General features: G+C 48.0%; 2 protein-coding genes across 2 annotated transcripts in view; one reads left to right on the top strand and one right to left on the bottom strand.

The window, feature by feature from the left end:
• CLPB (ClpB family mitochondrial disaggregase) overlaps positions 1–27,154 on the bottom strand; it is a 476,081-nt gene that overhangs the window by 35,175 nt on the left and 413,752 nt on the right. The window lies entirely within an intron of this gene.
• Positions 8,854–25,600, top strand: LOC134600251 (folate receptor gamma-like). The gene is made up of 5 exons (XM_063445004.1): positions 8,854–8,955; positions 11,261–11,432; positions 14,832–15,020; positions 20,170–20,305; positions 24,451–25,600. The coding sequence occupies exons 2-5, from the start codon at positions 11,301–11,303 to the stop codon at positions 24,732–24,734; spliced, it is 741 nt and encodes a 246-aa protein (XP_063301074.1). The 5' UTR covers positions 8,854–8,955; positions 11,261–11,300; the 3' UTR covers positions 24,735–25,600.

The raw sequence follows: 27,154 nt of genomic DNA, 5'->3' as shown, positions 1-27,154 counted from the left end.
GCAGCTGCCCCGTTTGCCGCGCGTTAAAGACGGCCCTGAAGGAAAGGTTAAAGGAAGTTAACATGTATAGCTTGGAGGAAAGACGAGACAGGGGAATATGATAGAAAAAATTAAATATATAAAGAGAATCAACACAGTAAAAGAGGAGACTATATTTAAAAGAAGAAAAACGACCACAACAAGAGGACATAGTCTTAAATTAGAGGAGCAAAGGTTTAAAAATAATATCAGGAAGTATTACTTTACTGAGACGGTAGTGGATGCATGGAATAGGCTTCGAGATGAAGTGGTAGAGGTTAACACAGTAAAGGAGTTTAAGCATGCATGGGATAGGCATAAGGCTATCCTAACTATAAGATAAGGTCAAGGACTAACGAAAGTATTTAGAAAATTGGGCAGACTAGATGAGCCGAATGGTTCTTATCTGCCATCACATTCTATGTTTCAAACGTCCGTTTGGATTCTGGAAACGCCCCCAGTGGCTGTCTGGTAGACAGCCACAGAGGGCAGACTTAGAGCTGCAATGTAAACATTAGAGTTTCTCTGGAACTGCAATGTTTCACATTGAAGCACTAAGTGCATAAGAGTCACAGCACCCAGACCACTTCAATTAGCTGAAGTGGTCTGGGTGCCTACAGTGTCCCTTTAAAACAAGATACCTAATAGCAGTGAGGGTTAGAGATGTCCCGAACGGTTCGCTGGCGAATAGTTCCTGGCGAACATAGCTTGTTCGCGTTCGCAACGGATGGCGAACATATGCGATGTTCGGTCCGCCCCCTATTCGTAATCATTGAGTAAACTTTGACCCTGTACTGTGATGGGAATCCAGCATGGTTAAAATTTAGTAGGCCGAAATCTCCACATGGCATATGCTAATTAGTATCTGGTTACAAACAGTTGGATGAGTCATCAGTATACTGAGCATGTGTGGAAGTGGATAGAAAATTCCTTTGTCTTCAACAAGCCATGTGGTCTGCCCATATAAGGAGATCCTGAATGTCCTGTGTGCTGATTGGTCTGAGGAATATAGGAGGGGTTATACTGTATGGGAGGGGATATGCTGTTAACAAAAGTCCTGTACACAATGCTTTCTGCCTCTCAGATATTTTTGGAACAGGAGTTCATCTGAGACCCGATCGGTATGTGAATAAAGGCCTTTTACTTCCTGAAGACCTGTGTCCATATCTCTATGTGTGGCTTCTGCGGTTCGTTCCTGTTACTTCCCCTGTAACAGTACCTCACAGTCAGCAGACACATTCCAGCCAATCAGCAGCAGACCCTTGCACTGAGGGTATAAGTATATAGCAGTACATTGTTGTGAAAAATGGCTGTCATGTTTAGGGTGTAGCTTGCACGTTATCAACTGTGTATTTATATCAGCAGCTCCATCACTAGTTATAAATCAAGTGTGAGTCGCCCCATGAGATGAGACTAGTGAATAACATAATACATGAACGGTTAAGGTAAAGGCATGTAAGGAACTACGACAATAAACTCTTTAGGAGGTGAAATAATGACTGTGGCGAAACCAACTTCGCCACTGTGAACTGGAGAAGCCTGGTTGCTAGCCTCCTGCCCTGCGACTACGGCCCCTGGACATATTGGGACTTTTGGGACTAATGTCCCTTTAAGACTTTGTAACATATCACAGTAATACTGTCTTAAATATTATGTAGGTATTTATGTGTTCAGTTAAACTGGGGATATGTAGAAATGTGTGTTTTATGTGTTAAATGTATCAGTATGTAATTTTATGTCTTTTACTGTCTTTTTGTAACCATGTGGTTAATGGAGTCTGACTCTAGTCCTAGATAATTGGATTACTTCTCCAATTATCTCCAGGGCAGAAGGGAGGAAGCCGGGATGCATTGTGGGGGATGTTTTACTTCTGTTTGAGCCAGATTGTGCCATGCTGCAAGCTAGGGGTTTTAAAAGATACTTTACTAACTTTTGAACCCCTGGTCTGATCCATGCCATTTTTTAATATGTTGTTCCCCTGAATGGATTGATTGTGAATATGTATTTTTATGCGAATAGGATGTATGGTTTTGAAGTTACAGATATTGTGTAAAAGTTATGTTTTAAACTGTATAATGAAGGGGAGGGGATGTGTGGGTTGTACCATATCTCGGATTGGTTATTTTATGCCTCCCCTTGGGTGTGGCCTGTATGTGGATTATTGTAATAAAAGCCAGACTGGGTGTCCCAGTCCAGAGTTGCTGTTTAACCCTGAAGCTGGAGTGTGTCTCTTTCTTGGGGGGAAGGGGACTGTATGCCGACTGCCAGGAGTGTAAGCTGTCCATATTGCTTTTCCTGTTCGGCTGCTTCCAGGGTTCGTGTGTCTGCTGTTCGAGAGTTGGTGAATTCGTGCAGTTTGGGAGTTCGGGAAGTTGGTGCTTATGGTAGCTGCTGGTCTATGGAAAAGGGGATTATCGCCTAAACGCATTTTTCCCCTTTTATGCTGAAACGGTCCGTTACAATGACATGTTTAAACGCTTGCTACTTTACGATTAGTTAATGTGCAGAGAGCAGTTCATGTGATCAAAGGCATGGTGTGGAGGATCGGCTATAGTGGGACATGCTTGGCAGGCTGCTGTTTACTGCTTGTGCTCATCCGATCCCTTCTGGGCGCCAGGTGCAGACCCTGGGAGTCCCTGATACCTGGAACAACAAAGGCAAGGGTTCGCGGCTTGAGGTGGTGGAAGCTTGTTTTGTCGGGTGGTCGGATCTGTCCCGGTGGTGCTTCACGTCCGGTGCGGGATTGTGGTGGCTTAAGGTGGAGGCGAGTGCTTGACGTGGGGCAGGCTCTGCATTTCTGTTTGTTCCTCCAGTCCCGTCTTTGACGCCTTTTGCGTTGGTTGATTTTAATGGGGACTGCTTCGCTTAGCTGTGGTGGAGCTTGTTGGGGCTGTGGTGGAGCTTGTTGGGGCTTCCTGCTTGTTATTTGCTTCCAAAATTGATTAAAGAGTCTGTCCAGCTTAGACTCAATATCCTGCCATGCTTTGCTGATACCAGGAGGACACACGGCTGCCGCCCTATTGGGAGAGTCGCAGATGAGTATGTCAGCCTGGGCGGCTGTGCTCTGTGCGTCCATTAGCTCCAGACAGCCTCTCAGGGGTGGACCGGGATAACCCCCACCGGTCCGAGGGGGGGGGGGGGGGGTAACGGAGCTCCTGCCGGGAAGTAGCTGCTCCTGGGTATCCCAGGATCGGGAGATCGGCCGTCTCTCCCGCCCGGTGAGCACCAGGCCACACTAGCCACGCGGAGGTAAGTAAGACTCTGTCAAGTTGCTGACCGCCATTAAGCATGTCGGGTCGGTCAGGTAGGAGCAACATTGCTGGGTCATCCCCTTCTGGGGTGAAATTCGCTTGTTGATAGCTGCTTAAAGTGAGATATTGAGGGAGCTCACACGAAGTGCGTCTTTCCTCCATGACAGCTAGGCCCCGCCCCCCGGAAGCTGCATTCTTAGTGAGAGGAGGGACAGTGTAGCTGCTGCTGATTTAATAGGGAAATCAATAGCTAGGCTAGTGTATTCAGTGTCCACTACAGTCCTGAAGGACTTATCTGATCTCTGCTGTAAGGACAGCACCCCAAAAAGCCCTTTTTAGGGCTAGAACATCAGTCTGCTTTTTTTTTTTTCCTGTGTAATCTAATTGCAGTTACCTGCCTGCCAGCATGTGTGTCAGGCTCACAGCGTATACTGTGCCCACTTGCCCAGTGCCACCACTCATATCTGGTGTCACAATAGCTTGCATTTAAAAAAAACAAAAAAAAAAGCGTTTTTGACTGTAATATAATAGCAATCAGTTTCCTTCACACGTGTCCGTTTCAGGGCCTGCCAGGGCACAGTGTCACACCAGTGCAACTCATATCTGGTGTAACAGTAGTGTACATTTAAAAAAAAATTACAGGGGGCTTGTTGTCACCTTTTAGGGACCCTTGGTGTTGTATGTGGCTGGGTGGAGGAAGAGACCTTCAATGACATCAGTGAGGACAAGGAACGGGACATGGCTAGCTTGGTATCCAACCTTGTGCAAATGGGGAGTTTGCGGTTGTGCAAATGGACTGTTTGCGGTGCGTTAAACGGGGAGTTTGGTCTGTCACTGTGAAGCGGGCGTAACCCTAACACTACCTGATCGATACAACATCATACCTGATGTTTTAAAGCACGTTATTCCAAACAATTTAGGAATGTTAGGTGATTTATGCCCTTTATGGATTAAAACTAGACTCTGCATCAACTATGTAATTTTCCATGGGAGTTTTGCCATGGATCCCCCTCCGGCATGCCACAGTCCAGGTGTTAGTCCCCTTGAAACAACTTTTCCATCACTATTGTGGCCAGAAAGAGTCCCTGTGGGCTTTAAAATTCGCCTGCCTATTGAAGTCTATGGCGGTTCGCCGTGTTCGCGAACATTTGCGGAAGTTCGCGTTCGCCGTTTGCGAACGGAAAATTTTATGTTCGCGACATCTCTAGTGAGGGTACCTGACTTTAATCTTTATTTTGGTTTAGATTCCTAACTGTTGTAATTACAGTGCAATAGCAGAGTAGTAAATAAAGATATCAGTTTAAAAAGATGAATCATACTATAAAATAAAAAAAAATATTTATTCAATAAAAAAAATTAAAATGAAAAAAAAACTTTTTTATTGAAGGGAATTTGAAATGAAAGGAAATTCTGTTTAAAAGCTTGCATTCAGCACCATGCAGTAATGATTTACACTCAGATGGGGGTGCAGGACATTCTAGTACACAGGAGGTTAATGAGACGCTGCTCAGAGGTCAAGTTATGATAAGAGGAAGACTGCTGATCCAGCAAATAGACTACTTCTCCTTAAAGGGACATTTCACACATGTAAAACACTTCAACTGACTGGGCTTTACAAAAAGAGCATGTTCCAATAGATATTAACACTTTTATAAATTAATCTGGTTACACATATTTAGCTGTCAATCAACGAACTGATCATGTTACTTCCTGGTTGTTTAGCTCAGTGGAGATAAACTCAAGAGGCAGCAATAGCTCAGAGCACCTGCCTTGCACAGACTTCTCATTGAGCTGCACGGGTAAGTCTGTGATTGGACAGTCACAGAAGGTCTGGGTGGAGTTAGAAGGGGAGGGCTTGTAAATAAATCTGCTATTTTGCAAGCTGTTTTTAGATATACAATATACAGTAGTGGTAGGTGGGGGAGCATAGGTAGTGTAGTGGTAGGTGGGGAACAGGGGGTGTAGGAGGGTGGGGGAGCAGCGGTAATGTAGTGGTAGCTGGGGGCACAGTGGTGGTGTATTGGTAGGTTGGGGAGCAGGGGCACAGTAGTGGTAGGTGGGGGAGCATAGGTAGTGTAGTGGTAGGTGGGGATCAGGGGGATCAGTGGAGGAGGGTGGGGGAGCAGCGGTAGTGTAGTGGTAGCTGGGATAGCAGGGGGAACAGTGGTGGTGTATTGGTAGGTTGGGGAGCAGGGGCACAGTAGTTGTAGGTGGGGGAGCATAGGTAGTGTAGAGGTAGGTGGGGAGCAGGGGGATCAGTGGGGGAGCAGCGGTAGTGTAGTGGTAGCTGGGGGAGCAGCGGTAGTGTAGTGGTAGCTGGGGGAGCAGGGGGCACAGTGGGTAGCTGGGAAAGCAAGGGCACATTGGGTAGCTGGGGGAGAGGAGGCACAGTGGTGGTTGGTGGAGCAGGGGGCACAGTGGTGGTAGCTGGTGTGCAGGGGCACAGTGGTGGTAGGTGGGGGACCAGGTGGCACAGTGGTGGTAGGTAGGGGAGCAAGGGAAGTGTATTGGTAGGTTGGGGAGCAGGGACACAGTGGTGGTAGGTGGGGGAGCAGGTGGCACAGTGGTGGTAGGTAGGGGAGCAAGGGAAGTGTATTGGTAGGTTGGGGAGCAGGGACACAGTGGTGGTAGGTGGGGGACCAGGTGGCACAGTGGTGGTAGGTAGGGGAGCAAGGGTAGTGTATTGTAGGTTGGGGAGCAGGGACACAGTGGTGGTAGGTGGGGGAGCAGAGGTAGTGTAGTAGTAGGTAGGAGAGCAGGGGGGCAGAGGCACAGTGGGAAGGTGGGGGAGAGGGGGCAGAAGGTAGCTGGGGGAGAGGGGGCACAGTGGTGGGAGCTGTGGAAGCAAGGGGCAGAGTGGGCAAGCAGGAGCACAGTGTGTGGCTGGGGAGCAGGGGCACTGTAGGTAGCTGGGGCACAGTGGGTAGGTGGGGGAGCAGAGGGCACTGTGGGTAGCGGAGGGAGCAGGGGCACAGTTAGGCTAGGTGGGGGGTATGGGGGCACAGTTAGGCTAGGTGAGGAAGCAGGGGGCACAGTTAGGCTAGGTGGGGGTAGGGGGCACAGTTGGGCTAGGTGGGTGGGCGGGGGCACAGTTAGACTATGTGGGAGTAGGGGGCACAGTTAGACTAGGTGGGGGTAGGGGGCACAGTTGGGCTAGGTGGGTGGGCAGGGGCACAGTTGGGCTAGGTGGGGGGGCAGGGGCACAGCTGGGCTAGGTGGGGGGGCAGGGGCAAAGTTGGGCTAGGTGGGGGGGCAGGGGCACAGCTGGGCTAGGTGGGGGTAGGGGGCACAGTTGGGCTAGGTGGGGGGGCAGGGGCACAGCTGGGCTAGGTGGGGGGGCAGGGGCAAAGTTGGGCTAGGTGGGGAGCAGGGGCACAGTTGGGCTAGGTGGGGGTAGGGGGCACAGTTGGGCTAGGTGGGGGGGCAGGGGCACAGCTGGGCTAGGTGGGTGGGCAGGGGCACAGTTGGGCTAGGTGGGGGGGCAGGGGGCACAGTTGGGCTAGGTGGGGGGGCAGGGGGCACAGTTGGGCTAGGTGGGTGGGCAGGGGCACAGTTGGGCTAGGTGGGGGAGCAGGAACTGCTTCCTGCTTCCCTTTACTTACCAGCCAGGGGGTTTGCCTGCCTGTAGCTATGCCCCACTTGCAGTGTAGCTCCACCCCTAATTGCACGTAGCCCCGCCTCTGATCACCGCTTAACTCCACCCCCTTTGTCCTTACTGATAGACCCGAGTGGGGAGTGTGGGGACTATCAGTGAGGGCAGCGTTAAGAGGCACGGGGAGCAGAGCGCAGCCAGGCTAAACAGCGCAGCCTGTTTTAGGGGAGAGCTCTGAGCCCTCCCTCACAGGCTGTCACTAGGAGAGTGTGCGCGCTGTGTTGGCTGCAATGGCGCCCCCTGCTCCATGGCGCCCTGTGCGGCCGCACAGCTCGCACAGCCCTAAGGCCGGCCCTGGGTGTGTCTGCTGCTTCTAATTGCACTGTATTATCAGAAGCAACTTTGAAGGCATCTTTTTTATTTCCAGATATTTTTGTAAGATTGTTTTTTTTTTCCCCATAGCTTTAGGGAATTCTTCAGTTTAACGCAATTAATAGATGGGCTCAAGTTTCCGCCGACTCTCATTTATTCCCATTTAAATGATATAATTTGTTTAGTAGACCTCTCATAGAGCATTGAGGGGCAGATGGTATACAACACATGGACACAGTGAATCCAGGAAATACACACAGTACGTGCCTTCTATATTCTAGCCATTTCACAAGCACAATACACAGAATCTGCCTAAAGGGACACTATAGGCACCCAGACCACTTCAGCTCAAAGAAGCGGTCTGGGTGCCAGGTCCCTCTAGGGTTAACCCTGCCTGCTGTAAACATAGCAGTTTCAGAGAAACTGCTATGTTTACATTTAGGGTTAAGCCAGCCTCTAGTGGCTGTCTTCCGGACAGCCACTAGAGGCGCATCTGCAACGCTGGAGGCATATTATGCGTCCATCACGCAGAGCGTTCATAGGAAAGCATTGAGAAATGCTTTTCTATAGACACTTTAAATGCGCGTGTGGCACTGCCGCGCATGCGCATTCCGCTCCACTGACGTCAGACGGGGGAGCTGACGTTGGCGGGGGAGGAGAGGTAAGGGAGCCCGGCGGTGGAATAAGGTGAGTAACTGAAGGGGTTCAGCGCCATGGTAGGGGCACCCTGAGGGTGGGGGCACCCTCAGGGTACTATAGTGTCAGGAAAACCGATTTGTTTTCCTGACACTATAGGTGATCCTTTAACTATAAATTGTAACATTGAATTGAAGCCAATTAATAATTGTTTCCAGTTCTGATAGATAAGCAAAGTTCATCTTTTAAATGAACTCTCCAACTACTATAACCACTGCAATACGCTGTAGCCACCCCTGATAAAAGCAGTCAAACCATTTTGTGGCAATTTGTCTTCTTACCTGGGTCCCACCAAGCACCAATCCCGGCCTCGCTGCAGCCTCGTCACACTCTGTCTGAGCCAAGCGCAGCAGTGCAGGACATAACTCATTGGCTGACAGTGATCAGCTGACGTTCTCAGCCAATGAGCTGGTCCTGCACAGGGGATCTATTAGAAGCTCCTAGAAGGAGAGGAGGTAGGCCCAGGTAAGACGTTACCATTACCAAACAGTTTCAATACTTACATTGTGGGGTAACAGGGCATGGCGCCATTACAGCCCACTGTAGTGGTTATGGTGCTTAAAATGTTCCTTTAACCTTAATTCATCACAAGTCACAACAACTACCCCAAATAGTTCACCATTCATTAGTATTGGGATTTTTAACATTAAGTAATAAATACACACAATTATTTATTCAGGAAAAGTCAACGTTTGGCAAACCGTAACCCAAACTACACAATGTAACCTACCGCGGCCAACCTGTGTTTATGGCGCTGGACATGCTTTTCAGATAACATTAGGAAATCAGCATTTAGCAAATAACCCCCTGTTGCTTTTAAAGCTTCTTTAAGCAGTTTCCATAATTTCACTCCAGCTGAGTGTGGACATTGTTCCTTAATTAGTGTCATCTAATGATTAATCAGGTTTTCAGGCAGAACTTTGATCCTACTGAGGGTGCATGCACTTTCACTGTTTGCTGTACCAGGCTGTCAGTGTGCCCAGTACTGAGCCATCCCCAGCTCATCCCTGCCACTCCACCAAGCTGGTAAGTCATGATACCATGAATGCAGCCAACTCTCAGTATTTTAGGTCGTTTGTTAACATTGCTTCTTTGATTCCTTGTGTTTAATTTAGAACAAACATAGAAACATAGAATGTGACGGCAGATAAGAACCATTCGGCCCATCTAGTCTGCCCAGTTTTCTAAATACTTTCATTAGTCCCTGGCATTATCTTCTAGTTAGGATAGCCTTATGCCTATCCCACGCATGCTTAAACTCCTTTACTGTGTTAACCTCTACCACTTCAGCTGGAAGGCTATTCCATGCATCCACTACCCTCTCAGTAAAGTAATACTTCCTGATATTATTTTTAAACCTTTGTCCCTCTAATTTAAGACTATGTCCTCTTGTTGTGGTAGTATTTCTTCTTTTAAATATAGTCTCCTCCTTTACTGTGTTGATTCCTTTGATGTATTTAAATGTTTCTATCATATCCCCCCTGTCTCGTCTTTCCACCAAGCTATACATGTTAAGATCCTTTAACCTTTCCTGGTAAGTTTTATCCTGCAATCCATGAACCAGTTTAGTAGCCCTTCTCTGAACTCTCTCTAAGGTATCAATATCCTTCTGAAGATACGGTCTCCAGTACTGCGTACAATACTCCAAGTGAGGTCTCACCGGTGTTCTGTACAATGGCATGAGCACTTCCCTCTTTCTACTGCTAATACCTCTCCCTATACAACCAAGCATTCTGCTAGCATTTCCTGCTGCTCTATTACATTGTCTGCCTACCTGTAAGTCATCAGAAATAATCACCCCTAAATCCCTTTCCTCAGATGTTGAGGTTAGGACTCTATCAAATATTCTGTACTCTGCCCTTGGGTTTTTACGTCCAAGATGCATTATCTTGCACTTATCCACATTAAATGTCAGTTGCCACAACTCTGACCATTTTTCTAGTTTACCTAAATCATTTGCCATTTGGCTTATCCCTCCTGGAACATCAACCCTGTTACATATCTTAGTATCATCCGCAAAAAGACACACCTTACCATCAAGACCTTCTGCAATATCACTAATAAAAATATTAAAGAGAATGGGTCCAAGTACAGATCCCTGAGGAACAATTCTGACTTTAGTGTAAAACCTCTACAACCAAACTTTAAATCCTAAATCGCAATACTTGGACCGTAACAAGGGAAACCCTCTCTAGCCGGGATATTTTATCCTGACTTTAGAATTTGGCGTCAAGTTCTGTTTAGTGATTAAACTGTGTCCCTTTAAACTTGGGGCCACAGACTAAGGAATTAGCCGTATTACAAACCGGGGGGGGGGGGGGGGGGGGGCACAGACTAAGGAATTAGCCGTATTACAAACCGGGGGGGGGGGGGGGGGGCACAGACTAAGGAATTAGCCGTATTACAAACCGGGGTGGCCACAGACTAAGGAATTAGCCGTATTACAAACCGGGGGGGCCACAGACTAAGGAATTAGCCATATTACAAACCGGGGGGGGGGGGGCACAGACTAAGGAATTAGCCGTATTACACAAAAGTACCTCTTTCCCAAGTCAAAACTGTTGTCTAGCTGTGAATTCTGGGGATTGTAGTGCAGCTACCACTTTAAAGCCTAGTCTTTGACTCAGCCGATTTATACGTTTTGTTATACTTCTGCCGGCACAATGTATAGAGTTAATATTTCTTGAATTGTGTTTTTACAGAAGGATTTATACGAGGGATCTTGGATTTTGGCCAGATGATATTAATTTCCTAAAACTCCCAGAATTCTTTGAAATTCATGGGATTTGTAGTTTAGTAACATCTGGGGAGACAGAGTTTGTTTTACCCTAAATCCTCAATTAGAAAATTCAGGCTAAAATAGTTGATCTGTGACTATAGCGTAATTAGACCATTCTCCCAAATCCGTTCTTCTGTCCTACATTTTGCATACCCCATTGTTGCATATTGAGCTGTGACTGCAGGTTTAAGAATCTTGCGCAATCAGTGAGGAGGCGGCCTTCTTCCACTGGCCCTGCTCCACACAAATCCTCAATGCCCATTACTGACCAAAAGGCTTGGCGGCAGAGAGACGGGGATTGGCAGGATTAGCAGCCAATCGGATTACACAATCTGTAGGGCACTGCCAGTTTTCTGCCGTACCGTAAACAAGAATTGTTTATCTGAGCTTGTTTAGAAGTATTTTTCACTTTTCATAAAAGGTGTTGGGTTGGACTGAGGATGAGATTTAGATTAGAGACGTTTTAAAAGCGCTATACGATTGCGCATAGACTGTTACCCAGAATTCCTTATAATCTTGGACAATTTACTCGCCATGTGCATCTGTTTTCAGTGCTTCTGGGTAAGGAGTCTTGGTGGATCCTCCAGGCATCATGTTGAGGTGTCTCATCCTAATGGCATGTGCGCTGTGTGCAGACTGCGCAGGTAATAATTATCTGGATGTCTGCATGAATGGGACGCATCAGAAAACTGAACCGGGACCCGAAGACAACTTACACGGACAGGTGAGACCGTTCTAAACATCTTCCCGTACAGGGCCGGATTACTCACTAGGTAGACATGTCCTGTTGGGGGTGTCTGTTTATAACACTAAAACGTGCCTCATTGAACCTTGTGGAAGCTGGTGTGGAGAGGTGAGTACCAGGAGCCCGGGACATTGGCAGCCTTATAGGAGAGCTGATGGAGCAGTTATAGAGGGTGTAAATCTCAGTGCTGTCCCAGTCCCTCCAATGTCACAAGGCTCACCCTGATGCTAGGTCAAATTAGGGGAGTCAGTTAGACCTAGCATCACATCAGATCATCCATTAATGCAGGGCTTGTGCGAGGACTTTTTGCCGCCATAGGCAAAAGAAAAATGTGCCGCTCCCACCTCCCTTCCCGACATCATAATGCCCCACCCATATGAACGAATGCCAGGGCTGCCCACAGTGTGTTTACATTAAACAGCCGGCAGGTACCGGCTATAGGCACCAGAACCACCTAATTAAGCTGTCCCTTTAATGTGAGGTAAATTATAGATGAGTGTCACTAATAATATACTAATTGCCTACTTACAACCAGATGAGGATGGTAATGGGCTCTGATGAAGGGATGTATTGTATGTTGTATTTTGTGAATCTGTGTTTGAATGCGTAAGGGATGCAAGGTGAGTTTCTATGTAAGAGAAGGGGTGTGTGTGCACGCGCGCAAGGGATGCATTGTATGTTTCTCTGTGTGTAAGGGATGCATTGTATGTTTCTCTGTGTGTAAGGGATGCATTGTATGTTTCTCTGTGTGTAAGGGATGCATTGTATGTTTCTCTGTGTGTAAGGGATGCATTGTATGTTTCTCTGTGTGTAAGGGATGCATTGTATGTTTCTGTGTGTGTGTGTGTGTGTGTGTGTGTGGATGCATTGTGTGTTTCTGTGTATGTACAGGGAAGCATTGTGTGTGCGTAGTGTGAAAGAGAGAGTTTGTGGGGTAGGATAGGGGCTGAGTCCTACCAGCCCCCTTGTGCTTCTCTCTCTCCCCTCATGTCCCTTAGAGCTCCTTTCACTTAGTGCTCTCTCCTCCTGTCTCCTAGTGCTCTCTCCTAACCCCCCCATCCCTTAGTGTTCTCTCCTACCCCCCCCAGTGGTCTCTACTCTCCTCCCCCGCCTCCCTTAGTGTACTCTCCTCCCCCGCCTCCCTTAGTGTACTCTCCTCTTCTCCCCCCTTTCCATTAGTGATCTCTCCTCTCCCCACTCCCCTTTAGTGGTCTCTCCTCTCCTCTACCCCCTCCCTTAGTGGTCTCTCCTCTCCTCTCCCCCCTCCCTCCCTTAGTGGTCTCTCCTCTCCTCTCCCCCCTCCCTCCCTTAGTGGTCTCTCCTCTCCTCTCCCCCCTCCCTCCCTTAGTGGTCTCTCCTCTCCTCTCCCCCCCTCCCTCCCTTAGTGGTATCTCCTCTCCTCTCCCCCCTCCCTTCCTTAGTGGTCTCTCCTCTCCTCTCCCCCCCTCCCTCCCTTAGTGGTCCCTCCTCTCCCCACTCCCTCCCTTAGTGGTCTCTCCTTTCCCCCCCCTCCCTCCCTTAGTGGTCTCTCCTCTCCCCCCCTCCCTCCCTTAGTGGTCTCTCCTCTCCCCCCCTCCCTCCCTTAGTGGTCTCTCCTCTCCCCCCTCCCTCCCTTAGTGGTCTCTCCTCTCCCCCCCCTCCCTCCCTTAGTGGTCTCTCCTCTCCCCCCCCTCCCTCCCTTAGTGGTCTCTCCTCTCCCCCCCCTCCCTCCCTTAGTGGTCTCTCCTCTCCCCCCCTCCCTCCCTTAGTGGTCTCTCCTCTCCCCCCCTCCCTCCCTTAGTGGTCTCTCCTCTCCCCCCCTCCCTCCCTTAGTGGTCTCTCATCTCCCCCCCTCCCTCCCTTAGTGGTCTCTCCTCTCCCCCCCCCTCCCTCCCTTAGTGGTCTCTCCTCTCCCCCCCCCTCCCTCCCTTAGTGGTCTCTCCTCTCCCCCCATCCCTCCCTTAGTGGTCTCTCCTCTCCCCCCCCTCCCTCCCTTAGTGGTCTCTCCTCTCCCCCCCCCTCCCTCCATTAGTGGTCTCTCCTCTCCCCCCCTCCCTCCCTTAGTGGTCTCTCCTCTCCTCTCCCTCCCTTAGTGGTCTCTCCTCTCCCCCCTCCATCCCTTAGTGGTCTCTCCTCTCCCCCCTCCATCCCTTAGTGGTCTCTCCTCTCCCCCCTCCATCCCTTAGTGGTCTCTCCTCTCCCCCTCCATCCCTTAGTGGTCTCTCCTCTCCCCCCTCCCTCCCTTAGTGGTCTCTCCTCTCCTCTACCCCCTCCCTCCCTTAGTGGTTTCTCCTCTCCTCTACCCCCTCCCTCCCTTAGTGGTTTCTCCTCTCCTCTACCCCCTCCCTCCCTTAGTGGTTTCTCCTCTCCTCTGCCCCCTCCCTCCCTTAGTGGTTTCTCCTCTCCTCTGCCCCCTCCCTCCCTTAGTGGTTTCTCCTCTCCTCTGCCCCCTCCCTCCCTTAGTGGTTTCTCCTCTCCTCTGCCCCCTCCCTCCCTTAGTGGTTTCTCCTCTCCTCTACCCCCTCCCTCCCTTAGTGGTTTCTCCTCTCCTCTACCCCCTCCCTCCCTTAGTGGTTTCTCCTCTCCTCTCCCCCCTCCCTCCCTTAGTGGTTTCTCCTCTCCTCTCCCCCCTCCCTCTTTTAGTGGTCTCTCCTCTCCCCCCTCCCTCTCTCAGTGGTCTCTCCTCTCCTCTCCCCCCTCCCTCCCTTAGTGGTCTCTCCTCTACCCCCACCCTCCCTTAGTGGCCTCTCCTCTCCTCTACCAGTACCGCGGACCAGACCGGAGCACGGCCACGCTACACTGAGGGACTGACAGGAGTGAGTGCTGTACGCTTCCCTCCTGTTGATCCCTCCATGGACGCGCCGGCCCAGGCAGTGCTGCAGTCGCCTGAGGCTCACTACAGAGGTGACTGCAGCATAAGGGGGGCTGGCGGTGCTAGGCGACTGCCTGAAGCGCCGGCCCTGCATTAATGCCTACACCCGATGCATGATCTGATTAGTCCGTTTAGGGTGAGTGCTAACATCTTCTAGAACCAATCAGATCATGCATCGGGGGTAGGCGTTAATGCATTATCTGATTTGTGCATGGGGTTACCCAATCAGACCAGGCATCGGGGTGAGTGCTAACACCTTGTCCAGTGTCTATGTGCAAGGCTCGACAGGAAGTGGAAGGGATTACTTCCCAGGAAATGCCTTTCAGGAGGAGGGGAACCTCTGAGTGATGCACATAGTATAACTGCTTCTGCACTGTGTATCATAGGACAGCAATGAGCAAAATATACCATAACCTAATGGCTGGAGTTATAGTACAACGTGAGTGGGAAGATAGGGACAGGGGACCATGTTCAGGTAAACCCTGCAATCCATAAGCTGTTAATTGTTGATCCTTTTCTGCTTCCAGTGCACCCCTTGGAAGGAGAAGTCCTGTTGTACGCCAGCAATCAGCCAAGAGGCGCACAGTGACCAGTCCTACCTCTACAATTTTGACTGGAACCACTGTGGAGCAATGTCCCCGGAATGCAAGAAACACTTCATCCAAGACACCTGTTTCTACGAATGTTCCCCTAATTTGGGGCCTTGGATCCAGGCGGTGAGCCCCTGTCATGTTTCATGTGTGTGCAGTAATCGGAGTGCAGCTTTTATACTGTATTCCCACCATATGTCCATGCCTTCCTGTCTTTCGTTCTATGGTGTCGCTGTGGCCACGTGCCTACGCTCTATTAATGTTGTAATTTCTACCCTGACATATATATATATATTAACCAAATCATGAAGTAAAAAACAGTTTGTGTTTTTTTGTGTTTTTTTTATTCTTTATTTTTGTTGTGCAGGTGGGTACAAAGCATAGTCATACGCCACAACAGCGTGCATTTATATTTGAACATAGATGGGTGAAACAGTGGCATAGAGAATTTGCACTTTTTTTTTTATTTTATTTTTTAAACATAATGATAAACTAGGAAGCAGTCACACATACGGTTAATTATAGCGTTCTCATTAACATATCTAAGTGTCGTTTGTCTAGAGGTGTCTCCTGTTCCGCTTATCTAAAACCGTGAGGTGTACAGGGTTAGACAGATATATGGCAGTTGTGAAACCAAGCTAGTGTATATGGGGTGGCTGTGTGCCCCGAGAGATGTTGCTAGATTTTTAGTTGGGGTCGCTGGAGATGTGGATTGTTGGGGTCCCATACATTTATGATAGTGGGCAAATTGCGGAGATCTGCTTAGGGTGCCCAGGGTAGCCCATTAAGTGTGATGGTCAAGGATCTTTATAGTGGGTTCAGTAAGGATTATGTAGAGCCCTGTTAGGCCATCTCTCTGGGTAATCGCATCTATGTGATAGGCATCAGAGCAGAGTAAAACAAACCACAAGATTTAAACTAAAAGTAGGGCATAATGGTTATGTACTGGGGGCCAGATTCAAACAGTGTGTGTCCAGTCCTGGACCTAGAGGACTAGACTCCTAGGCTCGGGAACTTGTGGGTGAAACTTGGAGTTGCACTCTTCTGCATGTCTGTGCGTCTCCACCAGCTCCCATGTCTTCCACTCGCTTGCGCCTTATCTGCCTTCGAGTAGCATAGCCCTGTAACCGGTCCTGGTCCACCGGGCCTTCTCTGTGTCGGTGAGTGGCGCTGCGGTGTGTGGATAGTCTGGCGGAGTGATTTGGGAGCGTGGGGTCGTTCCGTGCCGGATCGTTGTGCAGTGTAGCGGCGGCGGGATGGAACGGCAGGTTTGCAATGGCTCCCTGCTCGGGTGATTGTGGGTGTTGGGTGGCTGTGCGGATGTCGGTTCGCTTGATAGTAGTAGGTGAGTGATGACGCGCTTTGTAGGAGTGGGAGGCCGTAGTGAAGCAGTCTGAAGCAGCTTACCCTCCAGCTTCCTCCAGAATGCATCGAAATGGCTTTGCATGAGGATATCGTGCGAGGCATCGCTTGCATTGTCGGCACATATTGTGTCCGCCATTTTAGGTAGGTCTCTGTTTGCTTTCATTAGCGGTATTCCTTTTCTCAGCAGTCTCGGGGTTGCCACACCAGGGTGGACCGGGATCGACCCCGCCGGTCCGAGGGGGGAGGAGAGGGGGAACAGGGCTTGTTTGTGCGGTGAGCAGCTTCAAGGTACCTCCGGGTCAGGCGAATGGCCGCCTCCCCCGCCTGCGCCATACCAGGCCGCACTTTCGGTCGTGGGTTCAGCTGACCCCGATCGGGTCGTATGACATCCCGTTGTGTGCCCACTGTTGTGGATGGAAAGTGGGTGTCTGGGATTATTGCTTGTGTTGCTTGAATGGGCCATATTTTGCGGTTTGCTATAATCGTGTGGGAGCTTAAGGAAAACACGACTCTCTGCCATGATGATCAGGCCCAGCCCCTCCAGTAAGTCTTATATAGGTTCACATCAGTCCACTTTTAAAGTGCCAGGTTATAATAAAATATGTTTCTTTCCAGGAAAAGTGCTCCTGTTTCTTTTGTATATCATAAAGTTAGTAAACTCATAAAAATATTTTCACATAAACAGACACACATACAAATACTTTGTAGATGTAAACATATAAGGACATCATTATTTGTGACAGACCCATCCGTCTGGACTAAACCCACTGTGTTCGTCTGTTTTACCATTTGCCTGTATTCCCCGTTCGTATGCCTGGACTAGGGGAATACATTTGTTTGCCGACCGCCACTACCGAACGGACGGCCACCCAGGAGAGAAGTGTGCTGCTCGTTAACCTATTGATCCCAATTAGAACGTTGAGGTTAACCGCAGCCACTTCTCAATTAAGACCGAAGACAGGGTGGTCGTCATTCGTATGTCAACCACGAGGAGGCGGCCATTTTGCCTGTGCGAAAGCCCAGCGGTGTTCGACGGTTATCCCATGGAACTCAAAACGGACACTTAATCAACCGAACACCGCTGTGGCCATCAACCTTCTCCATCGCCCGGGATATACGAACGCCGGCCGTTCGGGAATATTGGCAGCCCGAATAGACTTGAACTCAGATAGCCGTCCCATGGAGTCAATCGCATACCGAAAGACTATAACAGACTTTGACTCCCTGGCGATTTAACTATACGTATGGGATCTGAGCGCTATTCGTCAATAATATGCGTTCAGATCCAGGCTATCTGGGGATGGGTTATGCGAATACAATATGTTCGGCAGTTGTAAAGTTATGGATTTTAATGTCTTTTATAACCTGAAGTTAAAATGGCGATGTGCCTCTGCTCGAGGAGATAATTGAATTACTTCCCAATTATCTCCTGAGCAGAGGGAAGGAAACTGTGATGCATGCTGGGAATACTGGGGGGATGTATGTCTGAAATGTTCTCATGTCCTTCTATTATATCAGTCTTCCATTTGGTCCCCTAGGGGAGTGTCCACCAAGTGGGAGACCTGCATAAATACGGGCGGGTAGCCCACAGTAAAGCCAGTTCATGTTTTACCCTCATAATGGAGCTTGGTCTCGTTATTGGGGGGAGATTTCATTACTAGCAACTAGAGACTGTTTATGGGAATTATATTCCGCTTAAGACGTATGGTGGTTTGGCTGTAAGTGGCGATTCGGATGATTGGAGCTCGGAAAGGAGAGAGCCGTATCGGTACCATTCGAGAGTTTGGAGGATTCCCTAATTAGCGGTTCGCACGTTTAGGCTGCATACGCTACCGACTACCGTATTGTGACCGGGGAATATCTACTAAACGGCAGTTTAGACATTTATTACACTGGGTACCGTAACATTATTCATATAAGAAACGTATTCATTTAAATCAATGTTAATGTAGACTTGGCAAAAAACATTAGTAATATACTTTAAAGACTCCATACATCTATAAAAACACATGCACATACTCAAATATTGTGTGCATATATAGAGGTTTGATATAATTCATGTGTTGTATCACTCCAAAAGTTAATATCTACACCTCATTAGGTCTAAAAGTTGTATGTTTATATTTAAATAAAATTGGATATATTCTTAAAAGGATTATCAAATGGTTAACATAATTTTTTTTAAAACATAAAAAGCCTATAATTCTCTCCATTATAGGATACCTGCCAGTTCTAATTCAGCATTCATCCCTGTAGGCATCAGACTTTTGAGCTTAAAAATCCATAACATTTCTTGGTACAGTAATTTTTTAACCAATTCACCACCTCTCCATGGGATAGTAACCCTTTCAATCCCACAGTAGCTCAAACATCCTGGATTATTTACATGACGGTCTGCAAAATGTTTAGACACAGAGTGTTTTCAAACCTTCTTTTAATGTTGTGTATATGTTCATTCAACCTTACTCTTAACATTCTTTTAGTTTGCCCCATATACTGTAGCCCACAGGGGCAATTTAGTAGGTAAATCATTTGTTCAGAGTGACATGTCATGCGTTCCTTTATGTCAAATGTCTCCTTAGTTACAACAGAATAAAAACTTGAGATTCTTCCATAGGGAGGACCTGTTACTTTACATACATTGCAGCTACCAATGTGTCCAATTAATGGACAGGCTCGAAAAGAAATTTGAAAAAAAATCTTTACAGAAACTATAGAAACAAAAAAGCAAAAATTTGAAATCAAAAAGACTTTTCAGAAAATAAAATTGAGGAATAGTCATAAAAAAAGATCGTAGAAATCAAGAGTCCACTAATCATTCATTTAATACATGTACTCAACGAAGAAACAACACTAATCAGGGCAATAGGTGGATTGGAACTCATGGTAGATCTAACACGGATTACCACCAGGAGGACAACCTCCAAACAAGGAGACACAATTCACCTAAGACCCCTAAAGATAAAGGTTGGACTTTAGTCACCAATAGGAAAAGGAGAAACACGTCCGTTATGAAATCAGGGGTTTCAACATCACAACCTATTACCCATAGAGCAAAGAACTTCACTTCTAATGAGTTCGCAGTTTGGAATTCTAAAAAGGAAGGGAGGCTGAATCAACCAAAAAATCTAACGATTTTAACAGAGAAGGAGGATTTTTTAGGACGAAGACAAATGTTCCTAAATCGCCAATCCAAGACAAAAAGAACGCTACACGAGATCTCTAAAAGGGGATGCAGAGGAGGGAGAAAAATGCAGAAAAGGAAAGAGAATAAAGTGGTAAAATCCGGTAGGTATTTTTAATTTGGCCAATATTCCTTTAACATTAGATCAAATAAACGTTTTAAATAAAGGTCTGATATATGCTACTAAGTCTGACTCTCAAAAACTTTTTAGATGTTCAAAAACTTAGGAGACTTTTAAATCCAACAAAAAATGCAGTTCCAGAAGGGAATTTATTTAATTGTCCAATTATTTTTAATTACAGTAGTCAATCAAAACTTGTAAAGAAAAGTATAAACCAACATTGGCATCTCTCAAAACAGGATCCCCATTTATCGGCACTTCTACCAGGTAAACCAAGAATGGTTTTTAGAGGTGCCCTCACAATTAAAACTAAATTAGTTCAGCGTTTTAGACCGTCAAAACCAGAGATGCTTTTTTTAAGTGTGGTAGCTGCAATGTACGTGTATTCAATGAATGATTAGTGGACTCATCTTTTTTATGACCATTCCTAATTTTAGCAGAAGCAGATGCTGGTGTACAGACTAACTACATTACAAGGACAATGTGAAGCTGCTTTTCCACATTGTGACAGTGTAGTAGCACTAAGACACAGTGCTGCAGGCTCATGCTGTAGTGACAATGGCCCTCGGGGACCCAACTAATGTTGATGCTTGATTCCCACCCAGGTGGACAGTTCCTGGAGAAAGGAACGGATACTGGATGTACCCCTTTGCCAAGAGGACTGCGAGGACTGGTATAATGACTGCAAGATGGACTATACGTGTAAAGATAACTGGCATGTGGGATGGAATTGGACAGGAGGTAAGTGCTTGACCCTGTGCTCCCTTTTTTTTAGCCTCTAGGGGTTGTATCTGGGCTTCACCATTTATAGGAACATTGTTGTTGAAGAGTTCAATACAGGCTTCACCATAGTGAGTGAGGGTCTTGATTTATACTATAGCGCCCATTGTGGTTGTCTCCATGGACTTGACCATGCTGGCTATTTATGTGGGGGGCCATTGTATTTAATTTAAAATGGATATGGAAGGAGTAATACTACCTGAGAAGTCAGTGTTTTATTGTCCAGTTTAGTAATTGCGCCATAAACATTAAAGTCGTCAATACTCTGCCCTAGCGTACACCTTGGTAGGAGTCCCAGGCTTAGCGCTGTATAATACCAGAGTAGTTAATGCTGTAGCCTGTTCCCTTGCAAAAGGTTTACATGCCACTTCACAGGCCCTAGGAGCTACTTATGGACAACCAGGCAGATAAGAAGGCAATCCTTGAGAATAGAGCAGCCGTTGACTACTTACTAATGAAACATGACTTAGGCTGTGAAGCTATTGAAGGTATGTGCTGTTTTAACCTATCTGACCATGGCACTATGCTACATAAACATATAAAAGATTTACATGACTTAGTACAGGATATCAAACAGGATACTGGCTTCTTTGGGGATTGGGATTGGACATTTGGGCTAGGAACATGGTTGACTTTACTAATTAAGAAAATTTTGTACTTTTTGCTATTAGCCATATTTGTTATTATGGCCATTTTTCTAACCTTTAGATTTTTTTCATGTCTACTAACCTCTCTATGTAAAAGCAAACCTAAAGTTGGTCGTACCTTAACTTACATTAATTTAGCAGGCGGCTCTCTAATGACAGACTGTGTTGGGTCCTAGGTCAGTGACAGAGGACCCGATACCAGGATGGTGCCCGGCGGCTTGTTCAGTATGCCGCCATGTGCAAGGCCCCTCCAGGCTGCCCCTGGTCTGCAGCTCTGCAGTGTGCAGAGCTACAAACCATGTGTCTTGCAAGATATGGCCAATCAGAGCGTTGCCACGGGTTACCACAGCACGCTTTGACTGGGTCTCACGAGATGTGTGGGCTGCAGCTCTGCACAACACTGCGAAGCTGCAGACTGGATATCCCCACCGGACCACCAGGGAGTCCACTGGATTATCAGTGAGCCCACACTAGACAATCAGGGATTGTCCCCCCTCACCCTCGCCATCACCCCCCTCCCCATCACTCTCCCTCCCTCTCGCCATCACTCTCCCTCCCTCTCGCCATCACTCTCCCTCCCTCTCGCCATCACTCTCCCTCCCTCTCGCCATCACTCTCCCTCCCTCTCGCCATCACTCTCCCTCCCTCCCTCTCGCCATCACTCTCCCTCCCTCCCTCTCGCCATCACTCTCCCTCCCTCCCTCCCTCTCGCCATCACTCTCCCTCCCTCCCTCTCGCCATCACTCTCCCTCCCTCCCTCTCGCCATCACTCTCCCTCCCTCCCTCTCGCCATCACTCTCCCTCCCTCCCTCTCGCCATCACTCTCCCTCCCTCCCTCTCGCCATCACTCTCCCTCCCTCCCTCCATCACTTTCTCTCTCTCTCTCTCTCTCTCTCCCCCTCCCTCCATCACACTCTCTCTCTCCCTCCCTCCCTCTCGCCATCACTCTCTCTCTCTCTCTCTCTCTCTCTCCCTCCCTCTCGCCATCACTCTCTCTCCCTCCCTCCCTCCCTCCCTCTCGCCATCTCTCTCTCTCTCTCCCTCCCTCCCTCCCTCTCGCCATCATCCCTCCCTCCCTCCTTTCCTCTCGCCATCACTCTTCCCCCCCCCCTCCCTCTTGCCACCAGGGGGCCTGGCCGCCCTGCGAACCGATATGTACCCAGTATGGCCAGCCACTTCTCTTGGGGGGAGGGCAGGAGCTGGCAACCTCAGGGCCCCCCGAGGCTGGCCCTGATGTTACCGGGCTGTCTGTCGCGCGCGAGGGAGTACTCTCAATGAGACAGCCACTAGAGGCTGGATTAACCCTCAGTGAAAAATAGCAGTTTCTCTGAAACTGCTATGTTTTCAGCTGCAGGGTTAAAACTAGAGGGACCTGGCACCCAGACCACTTCATTGAGCTGATGTGATCTGGGTGTCTGTAGTGGTCCTTTAACCCCTTAAGGACACATGACATGTGTGACATGTCATGATTCCCTTTTATTCCAGAAGTTTGGTCCTTAAGGGGTTAAGTGTATGTGTTTATGCATGCACTGGCGTACATACCGCGGTCGACCCCTGCGACCAGGTGCTCACCGCCAGGTGTTCCGGCCCGCGCAGAGTAAGCGCTGGGGGGCCACGGATTAGTTTTCGCACCGGGGCCCCATGAGTTGTGTGTACGCCACTGTCCCCCCCCTTCCCTCCCTCCCGCCATTAACCCCTGCCTCGCGCCATTAACCCCTGCCTCGCGCCATTAACCCCTGCCTCGCGCCATTAACCCCTGCCTCGCGCCATTAACCCCTGCCTCGCGCCATTAACCCCTGCCTCGCGCCATTAACCCCTGCCTCGCGCCATTAACCCCTTCCCTCCCTCGCGCCATTAACCCCTTCCCTCCCTAGCGCCATTAACCCCTTCCCTCCCTCGCGCCATTAACCCCTTCCTTCCCTCGCGCCATTAACCCCTTCCCTCCCTCCCGCCATTAACCCCTGCCTCGCGCCATTAACCCCTGCCTCGCGCCATTAACCCCTGCCTCGCGCCATTAACCCTGCCTCGCGCCATTAACCCCTCCCTCGCGCCATTAACCCCTTCCCTCCCTCGCGCCATTAACCCCTTCCCTCCCTCGCGCCATTAACCCCTTCCCTCCCTCGCGCCATTAACCCCTTCCCTCCCTCGCGCCATTAACCCCTTCCCTCCCTCGCGCCATTAACCCCTTCCCTCCCTCGCGCCATTAACCCCTTCCCTCCCTCGCGCCATTAACCCCTTCCCTCCCTCGCGCCATTAACCCCTTCCCTCCCTCGCGCCATTAACCCCTTCCCTCCCTCGCGCCATTAACCCCTTCCCTCCCTCGCGCCATTAACCCCTTCCCTCCCTCGCGCCATTAACCCCTTCCCTCCCTCGCGCCATTAACCCCTTCCCTCCCTCGCGCCATTAACCCCCTCCCTCCCTCGCGCCATTAACCCCCTCCCTCCCTCTCGCCATTAACCCCCTCCCTCCCTCTCGCCATTAACCCCCTCCCTCTCGCCATTAACCCCTCCCTCTCGCAATTAACCCCTCCCTCCCTCTCGCCATTAACCCTCTCCCTTCCCTCTCGCCATTAACCCCTCCCTCCCTCTCGCCATTAACCCTCTCCCTTCCCTCCCTCCCTCTCGCCATTAACCCTCTCCCTTCCCTCCTCCCTCTCGCCATTAACCCTCTCCCTTCCATCCCTCCCTCTCGCCATTAACCCTCTCCCTTCCATCCCTCCCTCTCGCCATCAGCCCCTCCCACCATCACCCCCACATAAACCACATTGTATTGTATTTGCCTTGCTTCATAACATCAATATCCATTATAAAACCAGGAAAAGGTGGGCATTTATAGTGAGCTGATTCAGTGGTGCAATGGGCCACTTGACTGGATTTGCCCCCCAGGACTAAGGCTGCCAGCCCTCCCCTTCATCACATGATGTAAATCACAAGAGAAAATGCTGTAAAATCACCAAAAAAACTACTTAGTTTGATTCTGCTGTATAGATGGATTGCTCCCAGTGCCCCCATGTCGCCCAGTGTCTGTGTCCTCTGGTCTCCCAGTGCTCCCATGTCTCCCAGTGCCACCAGGTTTGTGTCCCTTGTCTCCCAGTGTCCCTATGTATCACAGTGTCTCAATGCCCCATGTCTTCTTGTGTCCCCATGTCTCCCCATGTGCCTTATCTCCTCATGTCTCCCAGGGGCCCTTTGTCTCTAGGACACTAGGAACACTGAGACACACTGGAACACCAGGGGACACAGACACTTGGAACATGGGGACACTAGATTAAAATGTACAAACCAAATAGAAACTTGGCGGTAATGTTGATCTGGTGAAGCTTATTTACTAATGGACCCCTGTGGGATAAAACTTGAAACTGTGTAATTAGATGGAATTTACTGTTTTTTCATGCCAACTAGATAAGCTTTAATCACAAAAGATATTGTCTAATATATGGGCAAATCCCTTTTCCAACAGGGATTAATAAGTGTCCGGAGGGCTCGCGATGCAGAACAATTGGTGACGTGTATGGAAGCGCAAGCTATTTTTGTGAGACAGTCTGGAGCAATTCCTACAAGTACACCACCCACAAACGTGGCAGTGGGCAATGTCTCCAGGTCTGGTTTAATGTCACGGATGGGAATCCAAATGTGAAGGTAGCAGAGTATTATGCAAAACTCCGGGGTAGTGCCAACGTGCCACAAGTTGGCTTGCTCCTTCTGGTATCTCTCACTGCCATGGGGATCTTAAACATCGATTGACTTTACTATTTCACCTGCAAAAAACTTTTTTATTTACTTCTCGATCCAACAATCAGGACAGAGCCTGCTGGAAATTCCCCAGAATTCCAGATACCTTGCCAGAGGTTGCACCCAATACGGTCTTTAAAACTGATGATCTATAAACCAAACGTCGTACCATATCAGAGGCTCTACGTAATGCCATCTCCAATATGGACCTTGAAACCAAACCTCCTACCATATCAGACACTGTACCCAATACTGTTTCCAATCTGGATCCAGAAACTAAGTCTTGTACTATATCACAGATTCTATGCAACACTGTCTCCAATATGGACCTAGAAACCAAATCTTGTGCCATTTCAGTGGTCTACCTAATACTGTGTTCCATATGGACGTTGAATCTACATCTGTAGTTATCTTTTTATCACGTCAGACGTATCCAATGTGAGCTTAGAAACCAATTTTCCAATGATTCAGCTTAATTCTTCTCCTCCTATTTATTCTTTATGGACATGATATAGTGTGCAATGTATCCAAGTATGGGTGTGAGATCAATGGTTTGAATCTCTTTCTCCTTGTAATGTACAGGCCGAGGGTACCCCTTCCTCAGTCCTGACCTCCCTTACAGCCCTGATGTGAGTGTGTTTAATCTGCTAAGGTGTGTATTGATGATTTATTGGGTTCTGATCTCCTGCACCCTGTCTAGTTCCTGCAGTGATTAATGAGGGGTGGGTGTGTGCTTGCTACTATTGCTCACTCGGCTATGACGGTGCCAGGGTTGTACTGTTTATGGCCATCAGAGGGAGCTGGAGCACCACAGTCTGAACGGTTTCTCTCTGGGTTATACAACCAAATAAAGATCTGGGACATTTTGTGTGAAGAACTCCTGGAGTTTGTTTCCTTCTCGATCTGTTGCAATCCTCTATCTTTGGATGGGTTTAGTTTTATCTACAAATTGATGTCCTGTGAAACCAGGGTTTGGCTCAGGCTCATCACCTATTTCATGCTAAATACCAATGGTGACCCCTCTAACGAACAATAGTAGTTTGAGTTATTAACCAGCAAACAAACCGGAATATGTGGATGCTGTATAAATATGAAATAATAATTTGGCCCTAATTCGTTAATGCATATACCTTGGGTCTAGATGTTATTACCAAACTTAAAAGGACACTTGAGGCTCCAGAATAACTACAGCTTAATGTAAAGTATACAGCTTATTGTATTTGTTCTGGTGAGTAGAATCATTCCCTTCAGGCTTTTTGCTGTAAACCATCTTTTCAGAGAAAATGCAGTGTTTACATTACAGCCTAGTGATAACTTCACTGGCCACTTCTCAGATGGCTGCTAGAGATCCTTCCTGGGGCAGTGCTGCACAATTTGACTGACATTCAGTGTCTTCACCCTCTGCATGCAGACACTGAACTTTCCTCAGAGAATAATTGATTCAATAAATTTCTACGAGGAGATTCTGATTGGCCAGGAGTGTGTCTACTTGTGCTGGCTCTGCCCCTGATCTGCATCCTTGACTGTCTTCGCCAATCCTATGGGGAAGCACTATGATTGGCTCAGACCACCACTTCTTCTTGCAGAATCAAAAGGTTAATTTAACGTTATAACAAGGGGCGGCTGTGAATCTAATTCTACTGACCTCCTGATATGTTAGATTTTAATTGTGATAAGAATACTGATATTTTGTAAAACAACTGCTTTAGTAAATGTCTATTAACGATTCTAGCGAAAAATGAGTACTCGCCCAATTCTCTTTTTTTTTTTGAGGTTAGATCATTATTTTCTCTCTCTATAACCCACCAGAGGGTAGTGTCAGGATTTTAGTCTAATTTTTTTAAATGAACAATTTACAAATAATTTCACCCTTCGAACTGACCTTAACGGATGTTGGTGAACTTTCTTTATTAGTTAGGACAGTAGTTTGTTAGTAAATGCACACCAACACATTCTGCCGTGCATGCAATCTATTTTGAATGCACACAGCTCTCTTCCTGTGACATGCAGAGCGTGCTGCACAGCGGAGTTCCTCTTTGACCCGTGTAGCGTAGAACCGATGGGTGTTAAAACTCTCACCATACAATGGTGTTAATACTGACTGCTATTAAAGTGTTTTAGCACTTAGCTTTCCTATAACACATTCAGTAATGGTTATTTACTAACGTGGCAATTGTCATTAATTTCAACTTTAAGGATAAAATAACTGAATTGTAAACATTTGACGTCCGATTTGCTTCCAGTTCACCTATTTGGAAATTCTAGAGTTATTCAATTTAAGGTGACTTTGATGGTGCAAATCCTCCCATTCTGAATATTATCACCAAATAGACACTCCAGTGGTGTCTGGGGTTAACCGCTATTTATTAGCTGTAAAAAAGAAATGAAATATCCACAGTCAAAACAGAAATTCAGCTTTGATTACTGATATA

This window comes from Pelobates fuscus, chromosome 1, assembly GCF_036172605.1.
Source record: "Pelobates fuscus isolate aPelFus1 chromosome 1, aPelFus1.pri, whole genome shotgun sequence".
NCBI lineage: Eukaryota > Metazoa > Chordata > Amphibia > Anura > Pelobatidae > Pelobates > Pelobates fuscus.
Note: the sequence above shows the minus strand (reverse complement) of the source record. Positions and strands in the feature narration are given on the sequence as shown.

Bases quoted from the DNA above. Each gene is read 5' to 3' on its own strand.
- LOC134600251 (XM_063445004.1), top strand. From the start codon at position 11,301: ATGTTGAGGTGTCTCATCCTAATGGCATGTGCGCTGTGTGCAGACTGC. The intron at 15,021-20,169 runs GTGAGCCCCTGT...ATTCCCACCCAG, and splicing joins TGGGGCCTTGGATCCAGGCG to GTGGACAGTTCCTGGAGAAA. The intron at 20,306-24,450 runs GTAAGTGCTTGA...CTTTTCCAACAG, and splicing joins GGGATGGAATTGGACAGGAG to GGATTAATAAGTGTCCGGAG.